This window comes from Musa acuminata, chromosome BXJ2-11 (assembly GCF_036884655.1).
Source record: "Musa acuminata AAA Group cultivar baxijiao chromosome BXJ2-11, Cavendish_Baxijiao_AAA, whole genome shotgun sequence".
Taxonomy (NCBI): domain Eukaryota; kingdom Viridiplantae; phylum Streptophyta; class Magnoliopsida; order Zingiberales; family Musaceae; genus Musa; species Musa acuminata.
Window position 1 is genome coordinate 25,605,623 of NC_088348.1, and position 19,378 is coordinate 25,625,000.

At 44.7% G+C, this 19,378-nt stretch overlaps 1 protein-coding gene and 1 pseudogene across 1 annotated transcript in view; one reads left to right on the forward strand and one right to left on the reverse strand.

The window, feature by feature from the left end:
- LOC103971546 (MADS-box transcription factor 51) overlaps window positions 1-12,667 on the reverse strand; it is a 40,227-nt gene extending 27,560 nt beyond the window's left edge. The window contains exon 1 of the mRNA XM_009385592.3: window positions 12,338-12,667. Within this exon, the coding sequence (XP_009383867.2) occupies window positions 12,338-12,528 (191 nt within the window). The 5' untranslated portion in view covers window positions 12,529-12,667. The remainder of the gene's footprint in view (window positions 1-12,337) is intronic.
- Window positions 12,668-14,158: 1,491 nt separating this feature from the next.
- The window catches only part of LOC135627393 (ubiquitin carboxyl-terminal hydrolase 8-like), a 6,781-nt pseudogene continuing 1,561 nt past the window's right edge, over window positions 14,159-19,378 (forward strand).

Sequence of the window (19,378 nt, forward strand, 5' to 3'; positions counted from 1 at the left end):
GCTTATGTGCTCAATAATGTTACCACCATCTTTATACTTTAAATTTACAAGCCTTCTGAGGAGAGAAATTATATTTCCCACTGTCTTTTTCGCAAAGAGATTTTCTAACCTTTGCCAAACAACATCAGCTCTGGTTTCATCTGAAATATGCTCATGCAAGTTTATATCCATCAATCTTCTAATATAGGCAATAGCTTTTCTATGTTGAACTTCCCATTCTTCATCGTCCATAATAGAAGGTTTATCTTTAACCTTGATAGGCTTATACAAATCTTTGCAATAGAGCAAATCTTCCATCAGAAACCTCCAAGTGGAATAATTTGATGAGTTCAATTTAATCATACCATCTGATTGCTCCATTTCAATCACACAAGAAAACTAGCACCAAACAACCTGATGCTCTGATACCACTTGTTGGGAAGAAACCTGTTAATGCGGAATAATTCTTTTCCCTCTTTGTGTATCAAAATAGGTTCCTCATCAAAATACCAACTTGATATCAAAATGCTAAATCAATCAGCATAGCATAAACAATAGAGCAATAAATCAATCACACAGTGAGACCAAATCTTTTTAACGTGGAAAACCCAATGTGGGAAAAACCACGGGACCGTAGTCCACCTCAAACTTCCACTATCAATAATAATGATAACAGATTTACAGTAGGTCTTCTCTAGAATAACTAGAGGATCAGAATAACATCAAGATCATAGATCTTGGCTCAAGAATAGCATATCTTCATCACATAGGATGGATCTCCTCAAAAGAGAATTCTAGGTCTCACGGAGTGGATATCGTAGGAAAGTACCTTAGAGAGGGTAAACTGCAGATCAACACCGTTAGGATTGTAGAGTTTGCTACAAGGATTCTCCACATAAAATTTGGGCCGAAACTGACAACGTTTGGCCACCGATCGTCAAGCAAAAAAACTCAGAAACCTTACTTTCTCTCTCTATTTCTCTCTCCTCTTTTTTTCTTAGCACGCCGCCGCACGCACGCTGCAATCAGACTGTGCGCACACACACCCTGCACGCTGCCCAATTTTGCCCTTTCTCTCTTAATTACTTATTTGGGCTGAATAGGCCCAATTGTCCAAGCCCACATATGGGCTGGACCCAACATATCAGGAAAACACGACCCACGAAAAAGGAAACCTGCTATGGCGAAAGATCGAGCTAGGGAAGCGCTCGAGGTACACGGGTCAAGGAAAATTTGACTCGCACTAAGTAAAACTTGCTACGATAAAAGCACAAGGTGAAGTACGCCCAAAACGCTCGTGTCGAGAAAATCTGACCTGCGCGAAAAAAACTTACTACGACGGAACATCGGGCCAAAGAGGTGCCTAAGGCGCATGAGTCGAGGAAAATTTGACTCGTGCCAAGTAAAACTCACTATAGTGGAGGCATAAAGTGAAGTACATCCAAGACGTGTGAGTCGAGAAAACCCGACCTGCGTAAAAAAAAACCCGTTGCGATAGAAGATTGGGCCAAAGAGGCACACAAGTCGAGGAAAATCTAACTCACGCCAAGGAAAAACTCATTACTACAGAAGAACAAGGCAAAGTACACCTAAGGCGTGAAAACTTAACCTACATAAGACTAGAAAAAACCCAAACGATGCATTTCAAACCCCAAAATGCCCCAAGCACGTTTTTAAGGGAGACAAATAATAGGGAATATAAAATTGACTAGTTGTCATTTGCCACGTCAATGCCACGTAAAGCTAGCACACTCCTATCGATATGAATAGGAGTCCAAAACGTAGCTCAGGTCAATTATCGAGTTGTTGAGTTGTCTCTCCTATAGAATATTCATAAAAATATTCTCGAAAGTCCAAGGTGCAGCTCGGGTGGATTATGAATTATATTTCGTATGGAATATTCGTAAAAATATTTTCAAAAGTCTAGGGGATAGCTCGAGTTGGTTATGAACTACCTCTCTTACGAAATATTTACAAAAATATTCTCGAAAGTCTAGAGATATTAATGTGGTTGACAATGTAAGTGGATCTAAAGAAGCCATCAAAAATTTCTAGAAACCTAAATCCCAATGAGATGTGGGTTCATCTTCTATTATATTTTTTTATTCCATAACATCTTCTTACAAGGAACAAAATTTTAATGCATGAGGCAACCATGAAACAAGGAGACCACAGTCAAGATATGATTGACACAATTCAATCTTTCTAATGCAGATCAAGCTACATTTCACAGACAGACAGACAGAAAAAAGGCAGACCCAAATAACTTTAGATTCATAGTGAACTTGAGCTTGGGTTCAATTGACATTTTAGGTTTGTCATATAGCAATATCCTATATAATTAAGATTTTATTTCCTATATTGATAATAAAATAAAAGAAGAAAATAAATAAAAAAATATTGAACAATCATCCAAGAAAGGAAGAGCACATACACAAAAAATATATTTTACTGAATTATTATCTTGTAAGAAATAAAGAACATTCATGCACAAGAAAGGAAGATTATGTTACAAGATTATTCTAAAAGCCTATCTTCTCAAAAGATAACTAGATATAGTATATTGAATCATCTTGATGTGATTTTTATTTTCTTACTTACTAGTTACATCTTATATAAAGAAATAAAAAATTATAATGGGATGATCCATCTTTGGCTAAATAATAGTTTTATTCCTCATAAAATGTGTGGGTGGCGTGAGGTAACAATCTCTCTCGTAAATTAGAGGATTTGGTGTGAGTCCAAGACTATCTTTGCTTTCTTCTTCTCTCCTCTCGGCTCCTCCCAACTTGCAATGAAAACCCATGGATCAAACTCTCAGCAATGTAAGCCAAAAGGATGTCTCAAAACCCTCTTTGACCATCTTGGTATTCATTGAATTTCAAGACATGATTCATATTATTTAAATTAATATTCTTGTAAATCAAAAATTTCTCATTTCCTCTTGTTTTAGTTTTTTTTATTTATTATCTATCCCACCAATTCTCTCATCATATTAGGCATCTCCTTTAGCATTATCCTACATCACTTTCTTAGTCATAGAATCTTCATTTTCTTCTTACACTAACCATTATGAGTTGGCCAAGCTTGGTCTAGAATGGTGTCATAGTAGATCATTAGTGTCAAAATTGATCGTCGATATTGTCTATAAAGAGTTTTTTTTTTTCAAGTAGATGAATGTTTACGATTCCCTTGAGACGAGTCTCTTACATTATTGATGTTGTCTACAAAACTAACACTGGGTATACCTGAGCGATTAACGCTCAAGTCAGTTCAAAGTCTTATATGAGAGTCTAAAATAAAATTATCAATTTAGGTTAGTGTCGAAATTAGTCGTCGATCCAGAAGATTATCATCTCTTGAGAGCTCTTTTTTTGGAAGAGATGGATATTCACGATTCCCTTAAAACGAGTCTCTCATATTACCAATATTGTTTATAAGACTAACACTAGGCTATACCCGAGTGATCACTCTGAAACTAAAGCTAGTTCAAAGTCTTATATGAGAGTCCAAAATAAAGTTTTCAATCCCGAATCGAGAAGATCCTAATTATAGAGTGATGGAAAGATATCAAAAAAATTCTTTCCATGAAGTTCTGCTTAGCCCGAAATATTAGCCATATCAAAGGTCTGTCGCCTCAATTTCTTCGTTACATGTAGATGACTTCATCTAGGGTAAGCAATTGAAAAGTTAAATATATTGATTCCTACTTAAACTAAAATTAAGTCTCTCCTCCTTTATCGATCTTAATTTGTATCAAGATCATGTAGAGGAATGAGAAGCTATGTTTAATGAAGTTAATCCTATTTATTTTTTAAGACCGGTTATATTATAGTCAATGACTCATAGGATCTTTCCTACCTGGTATGCACTAAATTGTAACATATAAAACAAATTCACATAATGGATCAAATTTATGTTCTTCTAATATTATTATGCTTCTAATTCAAGTTATGGAATGCGAATAAATAATCGTTTGGTTGGGCACTAGTCTTTTAGGTCCCCCTACTCTACCTCTATTTTTTTTTTTTTCAAATCTCATATAAAGATTCTAATTCAAGTCTTACATAAAGGCTCATATTAATAGATGAATAATCTAAAGGCTAGTCGGGTTTACATTTTTAAATTGATATTTATATATCATTAAATTCATCAACTAATAAGCGATGCAATCTTTGAAATAGTGAAAGTTTCATTTTCGTCCAATATCTCCTAGTGCTTGATAATGTATATTATGGGTTCACGCCACGTCACGAGGGGATGCCACGTAGTATTGCAGCCAGGTAAGCAAGAGATGCCACGTGGGCACCCCCACACGTCGAGCCAGGGATTGTATCAAGGCGTGGCTCGACACGTCCCGTCCCGAAAAGCTCGGGACAGCGTCGCATGGCACCGTTCCGTGTGTCCCGGAGCGACGGTCGCATAAAGGTACCGCCTCACCTCCCAAGGATCGGCTGCTACGCCCGCGTACGATCGACCCTCACACAGTAGCATAAAAGCACTTGGCCGAGACCCGACCAGGGGAGAAAAAAGGAGAGAAAAACAAAAAACTCCAACCCGCCACTAACTTGATCGTCGGAGGGACCAAAGTCGGGAAACACCCGACGACGATCTTTTTTGCAGGAAAGCTGTCATCGCAGGCTAGAAGTCGCTGATCAAATCCCCGCTGCCAACGCTGAAAGTGGCATTCGATCGGTCTCGAAACCCGGCTCAACAGACCAGAGACTCCCAACATTGCCTAGTAGACCAGGCCGTGCTGACTTTATCAACCACGGCACATTGATCCATCAACATTTTTGCGCTAGAAAGAGGGCCATGTTGCAGGAGCATCTCGCAGGAGCCCTCCACGAAGGAGAACCATCGATCGGTCACCCCTCCGTCGGACCCAGAGATCGGCCCCTCCCCACCCTCAGGGACGGGGGAATCCTGGTTTCAACGCCAGATCGATACTGGCGCTTGTTCAACGACCCGAGGTTGTCACCCCCCGGACTCACCATAGGACCCTCGGCCGTGTCGCCCGAGGCTTTCCTCAACCTGACCAAACAAGTACAAGCAATGGCGGGGGTGATGCAAACTCTCGTCCCACTCATCCCCCAGATCTTACAGCTGACGACTACCCCGGTCGACCTTTGCCATCTTACAGCTGACGACTACCCCGATCGACCCTACCCGGCAAAGGTCGGCCGGGGAACAAGTTGGTACAGGAGAAGCCCGAGATAGAACGGTAGATCCGAGAGGTCCGCCCGAGCAGAGTGCACTTGCGCCCTGCTAGGTCACACCGCCTTGCCCTGAGCCTGACACCATATCGTCCAACTCGGCGGACGACTCGTTCAGGATGCAACTATCCCGGGTAAACCATCGCTAGGACGAGTTCCAACCAGAGCTCCAGAAATCGCGGAGTGAGCCGAACGAGGGCAGCTTGGGCGGATCCCCCTTTGTTCAAGAAATACAGGAAAAGCCTATACCCCTTAACTTCAGGCTGCCAGCTTTGGAAACGTATGACGGCGGTTCTGACCCTGCGGAGCATGTCATCGCGTTTCGGGCACAAATGGCCCTCTATGGCACTTCCGATGCATTAATGTGTCGGGCATTTTCGACCACCTTCAGGGGACCAACACGCGCGTGGTTCAGTCGGTTGCGCCAGTCCTCCATCTCATCCTTTGATCAGCTCGCTAGGGAGTTCAATGGAAATTTCCTCACCAGCGTGTGGCCCAGGCCTCCTATGGCCACCTTGCTCGCACTATCCCAGCGCGAGGACAAGACGCTTTCCCAGTTTGTGGCACATTTTGCCATAGAGGTACGGGGATTTCCAAACACTCACCCCTCTCTGATCATGCAAGCATTCCTGATGGGGTTGAAGCCCTCAAGATTCTTCTGGTCGTTAATCGAGAAGCCGCCAACAACCATTCCCGAGATGCTTCAGCACGCCAACCAGTATGTCGCCGCCGAAGCACTGGTAGCAGGAAGGCGCGTGGACGGAAAGAGGCCAAGGGCCGAATAGTCCCGAATTGCTACCTCGGCAACCCAAGTGCAAACCCGTCGAAAGCTCGACCGACCCGAGCTGCTACTCCCGAGGCCACTGCCTCTCCCGTTGAACACATCTCGTACCGAGATCTTCCTCCAAATCAAGGAGAAGGGTCTTTTGCAACCACCCAATCCCATAAAAGCTACTCACAAAGACCGATCAAAGTATTGTAGGTTCCATTGGGATAACGGCCACGACACGGAAGACTACCGCGACCTCCAGAACCAAATCGAGGAGCTGATCCGAAGAGGCCACCTCGGTCGCTATCTCAAGGAACCCCGGGAAGCAACCCCATGTCCTAGAGGGCCCATCGAACGACAGATTGACGTCATCTCTGGAGGACCAGCGGCCGGCGGCAATAGCTTGACGGCAAGAAAGGCCTATGCTCGGAGCATGGTCGAGAAACGCCCCCAATCCGAGCTCGAGCCCGAAATCACTTTCGGAGCCGAAGAAGTTGAGCGCTCCCATCACGACGATGCGTTGGTGATTTCCATTCGGGTAGCCAATGCTTGGATCAAAAGAGTAATGGTTGACACCGGGAGCTCGACCGACGTGCTATACCTCGACGCCTTCAAAAAGCTTGGCCTAACCACGGAGGACCTCACTCCCATGAACTCGACGCTCACCGGATTCATCAGGGACTCCATCTCCTCGCTCGGCACCACCACACTCCCCGTCACCATCGGGGAAGAACCAAGGACCAAGACGAACATGACTACCTTCATGGTAGTCGACCTACCTTCGGCCTACAACGTCATCCTTGGCCGCTCGACGCTCAATAAACTAAAAGCGGTAGTCTCTACCTACCATCGGGCCATCAAATTTCCAACTTCGGTAGGGATCGGGGAATCACGAAGCGATCCAGGAGAATCAAGGCGATGCTACCTTACGGCAGTCGCTCTCCCGAGGAGGTCACGCCCCCAAGACCAGGATCCCCGAGAAGAAGCCATGACACCGGAACGCCTTGAACCCCTGGAGCAACTCACCGAGGTGCCTTTGAAAAAGAACCGACCCGATCTGACCGTTAAAATCGGGACGGCTCAACCCGAAGAAAATCAGCTCCAGCTAATCGATTTCCTACGAAAAAATATAGACGTATTCGCATGGTCCTCCAAGGAAATGCCGGGGATTGACCAGGAAGTGGCCCAACACCAGTTCAACATCGACCCCGGGGCTAGGCCAGTAAAGCAAAGGCCAAGGAAGTTCGCTCCCGACCGACAGAAGGCGATTTCCGATGAGGTTGCCCGCCTCAAAGAGGCAGGGTTTATCATTGAGGTAAAGTACCCTCGATGGCTGTCAAATGTAGTCCTCGTTAAAAAACTCAATGGGAGCTGGCAGATGTGCGTTGACTATACCGATCTTAACCGAGCATGCCCCAAAGACTGCTACCCACTTCCAAGGATAGACCAGCTAATCGACGCCACAGTAGGCTATGTACTCCTTACATTTATGGACGCGTTTTCGGGTTACAACCAAATCCGAATGGCATCAAAAGATCAAGAGAACACCGCCTTCATCACCGACAGAGGAGTATACTACTACAAAGTAATGCCCTTCGGCCTGAAAAATGCTGGGGCAACTTACCAAAGAATGGTTGACAACCTATTTAAACACCAGCTCGGGAGGAACATGGAAGTATATGTAGACGACATGATCGTAAAAAGCAAAACCGTAAGCGCACACCTGGCGGAGACCTTCCAAACACTTAGACGATTCAACATGCGCTTGAATCCCGCGAAGTGCATCGTCGGGGTTAATTTGGGAAGATTCCTCAGTTTCATCATCCACCAGAGGGGGATAGACACCAACCCAGAGAAAGTTCAAGCCATAACCGAGATGCATCTGCCCCGCTCGAACAAGGAGGTACAGCGCCTTACCGGAAAGCTTGCCGCACTCAGCAGATTCGTGTCACGATCAGGCGATAAGTGCCTCCCCTTCTTCCGAGCCCTGTGACAGGCCGACAACTTCACATGGACCCCAGAATGTGAAGAAGCCTTCAAAAGATTGAAGGCATGCCTCGTCCGCTTGCCCCGTCTCGCCTCCCCAGAGCCCGGAGAAACCCTTGGTCATTACTTGGCAACCTCACCACAAGCGGTCAGCTCAGTATTAGTGCGGGAAACGTCACCCACACAACAACCTATTTATTATGTCAGCCACGTCCTCGACGGGCCCGAAGTGTAGTATTCCCCAATCGAAAAGCTGACCCTCGCACTAATGAAGACGACCCGAAAGCTGCGACCCTACTTCCAAGCTCACACGATCAAAGTCATCACCGACCAGTCGCTACGACAAATCCTATCCAATTTCGACGCATCAGGTCGAATGCTGCGATGGTCGGTTGAGCTCGGCGAATTCGACATTCGGTACTCTCCTAGAACCGCTATCAAAGCTCAGGTACTGGCCAATTTCATCTCCGAGCTAACCCCTCAAGATCATAGAGTCGAATAGGAAAACAACAGTCGCACATGGACCCTGCATGTGGACGGCTCGTCCACCGTCGAGACCGCCGGGATCGGACTTATCCTCAAGGGCCCAACCGAAGAAACCTACGAAAGATCGCTCCAGCTACAATTCCAAGCCACCAACAACGAGGCCAAGTACGAAGCGCTACTCCACGGCCTACGCCTCGCCTTGGAGATGCAGGTGGTCGACCCCGAAGTGTTCAGCGATTCCCAACTGGTAACAGGACATGTCAACGGGAACTACGAAGCCCGAGGCTCGACCATGGCGTTATACCTGGTAGAAGCACGACGGCTCGCCTGTCTCTTCAATCATCTCTCAGTCACTCGAATACCTCGAGCTTAGAACACACAGGCCGATGCTCTGGCTAAGTCGGCGTCCACCCGTAGCCTGGAAGCTACCCCGACAACCGAGTCCATAATGGCGCCAACAGTACCGTCCCACGATGTCGTTGAAACTCAAGTCTCACCAAACTGGATGGAAGAAATCCTCCGCTTCATGAAAGACAGGACGAAGCCCGACGACCCGGTAGTCGCGAGACGACTGAGGCACACCCAAGCCTGGTATTGCATAGTTGGTGGAAAACTATATCGTAGAGGGTTTTCTCAACCTCTCCTATGCTGCCTCACGCCGCCAGAAGCCGAAACAGTCCTCGCCGAACTCCACGAGGGGATTTGTGGGGAGCACATCGGCGGACGACCCTTAGCCTTCAAGACTCTCAGACAAGGTTACTACTGGCCGACCATGCGTCAGGACGCCGCATCATACGTACAACAATGCCAACAGTGTCAGAGACACGCCCGACTACAATACCAGCCAACGGTCCCTCTCACCCCGATAGAGGCGGCCTGGCCTTTCGCCCAGTGGGGACTTGACCTCCTCGGACCTTTTCCTCCAGCTTTGGGACAACGACGCTTCGTCATAGTGGGGGTCAACTACTTCACAAAATGGGTCGAAGCCGAACCTTTGGCCTCCATCACCAAGAAATAAGTTTGAAGCTTCACGTGGAAAAGCATTATCACTCGGTTCGGGATCCCGAGAGCTATCATCACCGACAATGGAGCTCAATTCAACAATGCCAAGTTTAGGGCCTATTGCCAATTGTATGGGATACAGTTGAAGTTCAGCTCGGTGGCACACCCCTAAACTAACAACCAGACCGAAGTGATGAATCAGGCGATCCTGGAGGGCCTCAAGAAGAGGATCACGGGCGCGCACGGAACCTAGGCGGACGAGCTCCCTAGTGTCCTATGGGCGATGCAAACTCCAAAAGCTGCCTCAGGAGAGTCTCCATTTATTCTCGTGTTCGGAACCGAAGCAGTCCTTCCACCCGAGATGGTGTTCCCAACCTTGCGCACCTCCGATTACAAACAAACGAATTCCGAGGAAGGCCTACGAGCAAACCTAGATCTCCTCGAAGAAAGACGAGCTGAGGCGCACCTATGTACCTTGACATACAAGAAGGCTATAGCTCGGATATACAACCGCAAGGTTCGCCCGCGACCGATCAAGGTCAGGGACCTTGTCCTTCGAAAGGCAGAAGTAAGTGACCCGACCCGAGCAAGGGAGAAACTCGCGCCCAACTGGGAAGGCCCTTATCGGGTCTACGATGTGGTCCGAGAAGGGACCTACCGACTTGAAACTATGGAAGGGAGTCCTCTACCAAGGACATGGAATGCAGCAAATCTAAAAAAGTTCTACCCGTAGAAGAAGTAAGTCGAGACGCTTAGAAGATGTGTCGGTAAAAAGCATGCGCGTCCACTATCAAAAAAAGACTTGGAATTCCAAAACAAGAATTTCGCTATTAAATAAGCAAGCACATATGGCGGTCGGGCAACACAATTCCAAAAGTCGACCCGACCGAAACCAAGAAAAAGAAAATACAAGTCCTCAGCTTGGAAGAGGAGTTTCGGGCCTGTCGTCAAAGGGGACGCTCGCCGGCATATCGATAGGCTGATCCGTCGGATGATCGACAAAAGGGTCCGACTCTAGTTCCAATTCCGGATGCCCCGCCCGAACATGAGCACATGCCACCCTGTATCCGAACTCGTAGGTCACCCGTCCTTACCTCACCAGGCCACGCTCGAACCCAACGTCGCCCCGGTAAGATCCCGTCGGCCTCGAAGATCCCGCCAAAAAATGCCTCATCACCTGATATCTCGCGCTAAAAGGCCACTCGCAACAGGAGACTTCCCGCCTGAACCAGCGTCGCCCCGGTAAGCACGCCACGTGGCATATGGCTCCACGCATAGCACAGTCTCCCGCCATAATCAACACTGCCCCAACAAGTGCCCCACGCGGTGCGACGGTCCGAGTCGCTCCAGATTGATTCCCGACTTGCGAGTCGCTCCAGATCGATTCTTGACTCGTGATTCGCCGGCCCAGCTCTTCAATTGAGTCGCTCCAGATCGATTCCCGACTTGCGACTCACTTGCGCCAAGCCCGAGCCCAAGATCAGTTACTCGGCTAACGGTGCCAGTCTCTAACTCAAATCACACTGCTCGGTCCTCTAACCGACAGCCTACTAATGTCGCCCTGCCAGGGCGCCACCCAGAACCGCTTCATGACGAGCCAAGCCAACTTCCCCTCGCGAGCAGTCCACATCAACGGCGTGCCGACCCAAGCACGCCTCTCGCCCTCTCGAAGACCCCACGACACGCCTCGATGGGGAGGGAGAAGTGATAAGGTATATTATGCGTCCACGCCACGTCACGAAGGGATGCCACGTAGTGCTGCAGCCAGGTAAGCAAGAGGGGCACCCCCACGCGTCAAGCTAGGAACCGTATCAAGGCATGGCTCGACACATCCCGTCCCGAAAAGCTCGGGACGACACCGCATGGCACCATTCCGTGCATCCTGGAGTGGCGACCGCACGAAGGTACCGCCTCACCTCCCGAGGATCGGCCGCTATGCCCGCGTACGACCGACCCTCACACAGTAGCATAAAAGCACCTGGCCGGGATCCGACCAGGGGAGAAAAAAGGAGAGAAAAACAAAAAACTCCAACCCGCCACTGACTTGATCGTCGGATGGACCAAAGTCGGGAAACACCCGACGACGGTCTTTTTTACAGGAAAGCTATCATCGCAGGCTAGAAGGCGCTGATCAAATCCCTGTTGCCGACGCTGAAAGTGGTGTTCGATCGGTCTCGAAACCCGGCTCAACCGATTAGAGACTCCCGACATTGCCCAGTGGACCAGGCCGTGCTGACTCTATCAACCACGGCACATTGATCCATCAACACTGCCTATGAACCAAATAAATAACAAGTTTGTAACCTTGTACAATTTAGCTACCTTCAGCCTCTCGAGGTGGCTAAGATTCTAATAATGCAACATAACAACGATGAAGATGCTCATACAACGAGTATGATATGGAGATACCCCATGCGATCCAGAGCTAAAGATAACAGCGAACACCATGCAAGACAATACGAAGTGTTGTTTCCAAGATAAAATAACAAGGAACAGTATGAATTCAGCACGAAATTGCAAATTAGGCGTTATGTATGTATGTTAAATGCAAACATGATCGATGAAAGAGTAGGAAACAACGGGAAGACATACACGTGCAATTGAGATGATAAGGCATGTCAGTATCCATGAAAAGACAGCAAACAACCAAATCTATCGATCGATGTCCGCTAAGCTTCCTTCTCCCGTTCCCGCATCGGTCGCTCCGTCCCACCCTCGCCGCCGAGCCAAGAACGAGAGAGAGAGAGAGAGAAAGAGAAGAGGAGGAGGAGGATGGATGGATAGAAGTCCTACCTAGAAACCGAGGGATCAGATGGCTAGGGATCTCGAACGCGACGGTGGTCATGGAGGAGGTGTAGAACAACAAGTGCCGGAGGTGCGGGAAGGGAGGGAAGAGTACCTGGAGACGCTGGAGAACTCGTAGAGCTTCCCCGCAGGAGAGAAGACGAGGAGGCCGACCTCGGCGTCGCACAGCACGGCGAGCTCGTAAGCCTTCTTGAAGAGCCCGCTCCGCCGCTTGGAGAAGCGCACCTGGCGGCTCGTCCGGTCCTCGATACGTCTCAGCTCCACCTTCCTCCGCCGCGGCGCCATTCCCCCCTCGCCCCCTCCGCCGTGGCGCAAACCCTATCTGCGGGAGGCCAGCGAGTTCAGGAAGTCGCTCGCGTCGCCGATGACAGAAACGACAAAAAGAATGGTGGAGTGCGGTGAATCACCGCACCTCACCCAACTCTTGGTGGGCCCTGCGGTTGGCGCCACACGTAAGGGGAGGAGGACGCCGCGTATGTGGTTTTTTGCGACGTCTCCCTCGTTGGCATCGTAGGTGGGGCCCTATACGTTGATGTCAGCGTTTTTGGAGTGCGACGTTGGTCCGTCCGTTTACTAACGGGTTCTCCATGCGCACGGGGTCAAACCCGAGCTCCCAAAACGGTATCGATGCACGTTTCTTCATCATGGCAAGCACAAATTTTAGCAAATTTTGCGCGGAAGGTCGAATGTGTCGACGGCTTTAGCCAATTGGATCATCTAGTGATCTGGTCATGCTAATGAAGCACGATAACCCGTTGATGATTCAAATAATAGCTTTACTTCCATTTTTCTGGTATCATTATTCCTCACTTGCATCCATCCGACAGTTCCATGATTCCCAATTACTTTTATTAAAAATCTTTACCAATTTGATCGTAGTATATTATTATTATTATTATTATTATTATTATTATTATTATTATTTACAAAGAGTAAATAGCAAAAACAGGATTCCAATATCTTATGATGAATTATAATTAAGCTAATTTATAATTTTTAAATTTAAGAAAAATTTTGAGACTTTATTGTATAAATGACGATAAAATTCTAGATCTAAGATTTGCTGTCTTTGTGAAAATTTAAAAAAAATATTTTGATGGATGGTGATAAACATTAATAACATATTACAGTTTATAAATAATGCTTTGAGCAGTATTAAATCCATGTGCTTTGATATTATTATTATTATTATTATTATTATTATTATTATTATTATTATTATTATATTATTATTATTATTATATTATTATTATTTATAAATGATAAAGCGTGAAAACAGGATTTGAACGTCAAAATCTTACAAGTAAACCGGTTACTATCTTCTTGATAATGTTATTTAAGTGAATCGAATCGCGTATGGAAATGGGGTCATCAAGTTGGTATGGGTCCCGCTACGTCAAGTTTGGGAAGGGGTACATCGCCGTGGACCGCAGTTTCGCGTGCCAAAAAATCTTATTGGTGTGGGTCCCACCATCTCAAATTTGCGAAAGATTACATCACGCTGACAGGTAAAAGCCAAGGACTTCCAAGTTGAATGAGATTATACGAGCTTATCCTTCCCACCGTTAAAACGGTCTGAACCACGACTTTGTAGTTTTGTACTGGATCCTACCCGATCCTCTTTAACTTTATGACACCGACGCGGGTCGAATATTAAAAGAATATCCGAAGTGGGATCGGCCCCCTCCGTCTTCGCAACTTCATGGTACACGATCACCTACCATTGTCGTGATTGGACAACATGAGTGAGATCCGCAGTGCCGAAGAAGGTAAGTTTCCTTCCCTGAAAACCTTCATTTATTTATCGACAGTATTCTTTCCACTCATTTATTTCTTGATCCGTCGTGTATTTTCCTATGCGCATGTGGGTCCCGCGTGAAGCTCCTCTCGATGGCTTGAAGGTATGACACCACGTAACGATCTACGGGTAAGAGGTTTCGCTCTTCATTGTCTGCCGCAGAATGCAAATAAAAGTAACCCTCTTCTTTCCCTCACCTTTCTTTTTATCTTCCTTTTAATTCTTTTCCTTGCATCCTCCTCCCCTTTGCCTCACCGCCATTGCTTCCTCCTCCCCGATCGCCACCGCCGCGGCGTGGCCAATGTCCTCCACCAATGGACGAATCTTCCGTCGAGAATTGCTCCCCGGCTGATCAGCCGCCGCCCGCCTCCGACAGCGCCGACCGGGCTGACCTCGTCCCATACAGGTAACGACTCCTCCGCGTCCTCGAACGATCCCCGATGTTCCAAGCTTGATCTCTTTGCTCTCTTCCGATCTTGGACCTTTGATCGCGTTCTTCGTCCGTTTAGGTGGGTTTCGATTGGTTTCTTGATTGGGTCCCTGGCCAGTTGGTGGAGGGACGCGCAGGACCCGGAGGCGGCGAATACGCCGACGGGGGTGCCCTATGCCGCGTCCCAGATCTCGACTTCTTGCGGCATGAAGTTCTGCATCTTGTGTTTAATCTCCGGCGAGATGATGATTTGGGGAAGAATGACGAGGAGGGTTCTCGGAGCCGGTGTTATGCATTGACTGGTTTGGATTTGTGGTGGCATGCGCTCAAAAGGTAAGTGCATTGTGGATTCTTGATAATTGGTTCCATTTTATAAGGACTGTTTGACTTTGTTCAGTTTGGGTATTTTTGCTTATGTTAGTCTAGAATGTATCTTTGTCATTTTGATTAATAATACGTGGTTTCTAGTCATCTAAACTCTGATGCATTGCTTGTGTAGCTCATGGTTGATTGTAGTTGAAGATTAGTCCTGGTGTTGCTTGGACAGTAATCATTTTTAGATTCTGGGTCACTTGATCTGAAGAGTGCAACATGAATGTGATAGAGAAATTGGAAGAATATAAAAATTGGAGCAAACACCATGGTTGCTATCCTGTTTATGGTACCTTGGTTTTTGAAGCATTTCCCTGCTCCATTTTGCCCATTTGTAGTTGAATGACCCACTGCTTGTCTTATGGAATTCATGTCCTCACAGTATTAGTTCATTACATAAATTGATTATAGATATGCTGACTTTAGGATTATTAGAGAAAGTTGATTACAGATCTAAATGGTGGGTAAGGATTATTGCAACAGATTGCTAGGGCAAACACGATGTGTAATACATATTGACTGTATCAATTACTTAACATGCTTAGTTTCATTCTTATCTTAATGCCACAGATGCTAAATGAGAAGGTTATTCCATGTTTCAGTTTTGAACCATCAAACAGTTACAAATTTGCATGACTGTGTACATTGGCCCTCCTAGATCCTGCTTTTGTGGAAGCCTCATGCATTGAGACATCCAATAGATGAACCCCATTTATTTAGATATCAAAGTGTTACTTGTCATGGATTGCCTTCTCAATATTAGAACCTATATTGAATGCCAGTACAGCTAGGACACCAGCTGGTATCAAAGCAGGAAAAAAAAAAAACAAAAAAGGGAAAAGTATGTTGCAGTTGAAGAATTGGAGGGGCTCTCATTAAAAAATTGTTAAATAACATTTAGGAGAGTTCTGGAGTGAGAGAGACTGGTAGTCTGTTAGGTCAGGTCAGTGGAGGCTGTGGGAGGAAGGGGAAGAGCAGAGAGAGGGTTTCTAATGTTAGAATAGTTAAGAGAATGATTTAGATTGAGGTTACGACTGTGCTGGCGGCTGAAACTCAGTTGATCCATCTAAAATCATTAAGAATAGGTAGTCAGTTTAGTACAAACCTAAACCAGGCGTTCTGTGTTATGGTCCTAATTTGGACTGGTATGACATTTGTAGACCATGGTAATGCAAACCATGTCAACTGTAGCAAATAAGGCAAACCAGGCATTCTGAGTCCAACAATGCTCTATCGTCAAATTATTTTTTTATAGGATAAATGACAAATATTATATATGCAATACTTCTCAGTTTCTCTTTCTGAAAAATTATGCAATAGTGACCATGAGTAAGAAACGGATTTAGGAATATTTCATACTCAAATGTCTCTAGTGCTATCATCTGCATGTTTTGTAACAAAACTACTCAAGGTGTATTATTTTTTATTAAACAGCATCGTGTTCTTGTTTTGATGTAAGGAAAAAAGATAAAAAAACTTTGATGAAAGTTTTCTGTTTTAATGATCATTCTAAACTTTAATTATATTTTTCTACTTTTGTAAGATATGCATCTTGTTTTGTTCGGGCAGGTGCCTAGTGCCTCAGGCAACAAGAGTATAGTGCTTAGCATTATTTTGACAACAGTGCATCGGACCAGGTCTTCCATGACTAAATAGATAAAGAATTATGTCCAAATAACCAAACTGGAAATTTCTTTTGCTTATACAAAACACTTTTTTTTACCACTGAAATTGATTAACTATATTTTTTTACATAGGAGGGTCTTTCTGTTCCCAATTGATGCATAATTTTTTTAGTATGAAATTTGTTTAAATTTCTCATGCCATACTAAATCAGTAAATTGTCTGTCTTTTAGGATAATGCTGTTGATAATTACAAAAAGGTGAGCAAGATTTTTTGTGTCAACTCAGAACCAGTATGATGCCTATATTAGATATATATTTTTGTGATTTCAACAAGTGGTGGAACATGTAACACATTGATAGTTTTCACTTTGTCTTTGTTGAGTTAGGTTTGCATTTGGGACCTTTCTGGACAAACAAATCTGATATTAATGAATGAGTGGAATAGGTTTCCTCAAAATTGTCATCAAATGGCAGATCAAGAGGTAACATTTCCATTATATTTGTGTTTTTATTCCTATAATATGAAATTTGGGATCAAACATGGTTGATCATAATGTATTTATACTTATTATTATGGTTTACTACAAATGAAATTTCTCTTCATCAAAATAGGTTCCTACAAATGAAGTAGCTGTGTTGTTACAAGTTTTCTTGTTTAACTTGCTCTAATATGAAGAGTGGTTGTGGTATGTGGCTTCTCATGTGTTGTGGACCATGAATCAAAAAGTAGTCATTCCATGAAAAGGATATCCATGTGCATTAGCACCTGTGAGATTTTAGTATTCATTTTGAAGAGTTTTGGTACCTCTTTTAGCCTCAATAGAGAACAAAAAAGTTTAATATGTTATGAACATATTAAAAGCAGACTGATAGATGCCTAAGTAATGATGAAGAGTCATATTTTAGGTGTACTGGAAGTATTTTTATAAGCACAGTTCACTATGATCTTGTGAAGGCTATGGAAATACTGAATAGATATGATATGCCGCTTCCACAAGATGACTTGCTGTGCGACTGCCTTATCACACACTAGCTTGAGCATCTAAAAATGAAAATTCACAACATTTTTTGTGAATTGCTGCCCAAAATATATGAATGAATTTAAGGTTGCTTTTCCAATTAAGTTTTGTTGTGCATAAATTATGCTGCTATATGGCTTTCTTTCAGATGGTTAAACAAAACTAGAAAAGTTATTATTGGTTGTGCTGTGATGATGTCTCAAGTACTCCCTTGATTTATATGGGGATATTGGTGCGAGATAATTTTACTAAAAATAATAAAAAGGGGATTTGTTTCTCTTGATTTAGATGGGGATATTGGTCTACGCTGATCTGAAAGATCCATGTAACTATCCCCCGGTAGGTTGGACACTCTGGCTTGTTGATGATGATAATTCCTTCTAATGTTCTTCATGTGTTTTATTTGCTGCAACACAAGATCTAAGAATCACTATGTACTGTTGCAAACTGTCTCTTCTTTGTTTCCTTCATAAATTAGTTCCATAATTGTACCAGAGCTAAAACATTAGATAAAATAAAGAATCAGATGAGTCTTACATAATCATACAAATTATTTAAGGAAAATGTTGCAAACCTGGGACGTTGTTGTGCTTTTGTGACATCTTTGTTCTCTATCCTGTGCAGGGTCTTCTAGAAGTTCAGGTCTATACATTATCAGAAAATATGAATTGCAAAAGTGAAGTTAAAAAACATGACCCAGCATCTGACCGATCTAAAATGAATGGATTCTCTTTTGGTGGCTCACCTGTGTGCAATGGCAGCTTACGAAATGTGGACTCAAGTCTTCAAAATGGAAACCTCAAGGGAGGTGGCAAGGTTCCAGTATGATACTTGCTTTGCTCTTGTGGCAAGGTTTTGGTTTTGGATGTCACTGGAATTATAATGCGATTCAGTTTTATCAGATTTAAACGGGGAACTTGTTTTGGCATTTGGAGATATATTAAGGAGTTTATGGGCACCTGAAAGAACGCCAGTTTTTCCATGGGTTTTCAAGGCAAAGCTTGCTCATTTTTCCCCTCAGTTCAATGGCTTCAACCAACATGACTTACAGGTTAGTCGATTGTTGGTCTCTTCCAATTTGTTTTCTGAATCTGCTGAAGTAAAAGTTTGTATTATAGATTGAAAATTAAAGTTAAATTGTTATATCAAAGCAATACACTTATGCAGACAGTTCTGTTTGTTGTTTCATACGAGCTTCTTGCTTTTCTGTTAGATGGACTTCATGAGGGTCTGAATCATGTCAAACATAAGCCATATGTAGAAGCTAAGGATGCGTCTAGTCGTCCTGATGAAGAAGTTGCTGATGAATACCGGGGAAATCATTTAGCTCGAAATGACTCTATTATAGTTGATATTTGCCAAGTGAGTTATGTAGTGTTGTGTAGTCTGACAGTTAACTTTAACTATCCATCACTGTCAATACACCAAAAGTCAAATGGATATGCTGTAGTAGTGATGCTTTTGTTCTGTTTACTTCTAAGCTGTTTATGGCGTGTCCTATCCTTTAATATTTTTGGTCCCACTTTTTGTCACGATCCGAGCCTGATGAGCTAACTAGCCTGACATCCTCGTCAAGGCCCAACATAACCCAGATCAGACCCTAGCATAGTGCATGTGAGGCGTAGCCCAGTGGTGGCTCCATGTCGTGACGATTCCTCTGACTCCGTCTACGGGTAGCCCCCCTTTCCTACTCGAGCCCCCTCATCATGCCCACATGCTAGGTCAGTTCTGATACCAAATGTCATGACCCGGGCCTGATGGGCTAACTGGCCTATCAACTTCGTTTGGTCTAAACCACTGATCAAAATTCTTAAGCTGAAGTTGATAATAGTACACTCATCAGACCCTTATAAGTCAATTTTAATCTTACCCACTTTCGATGTGGGACTA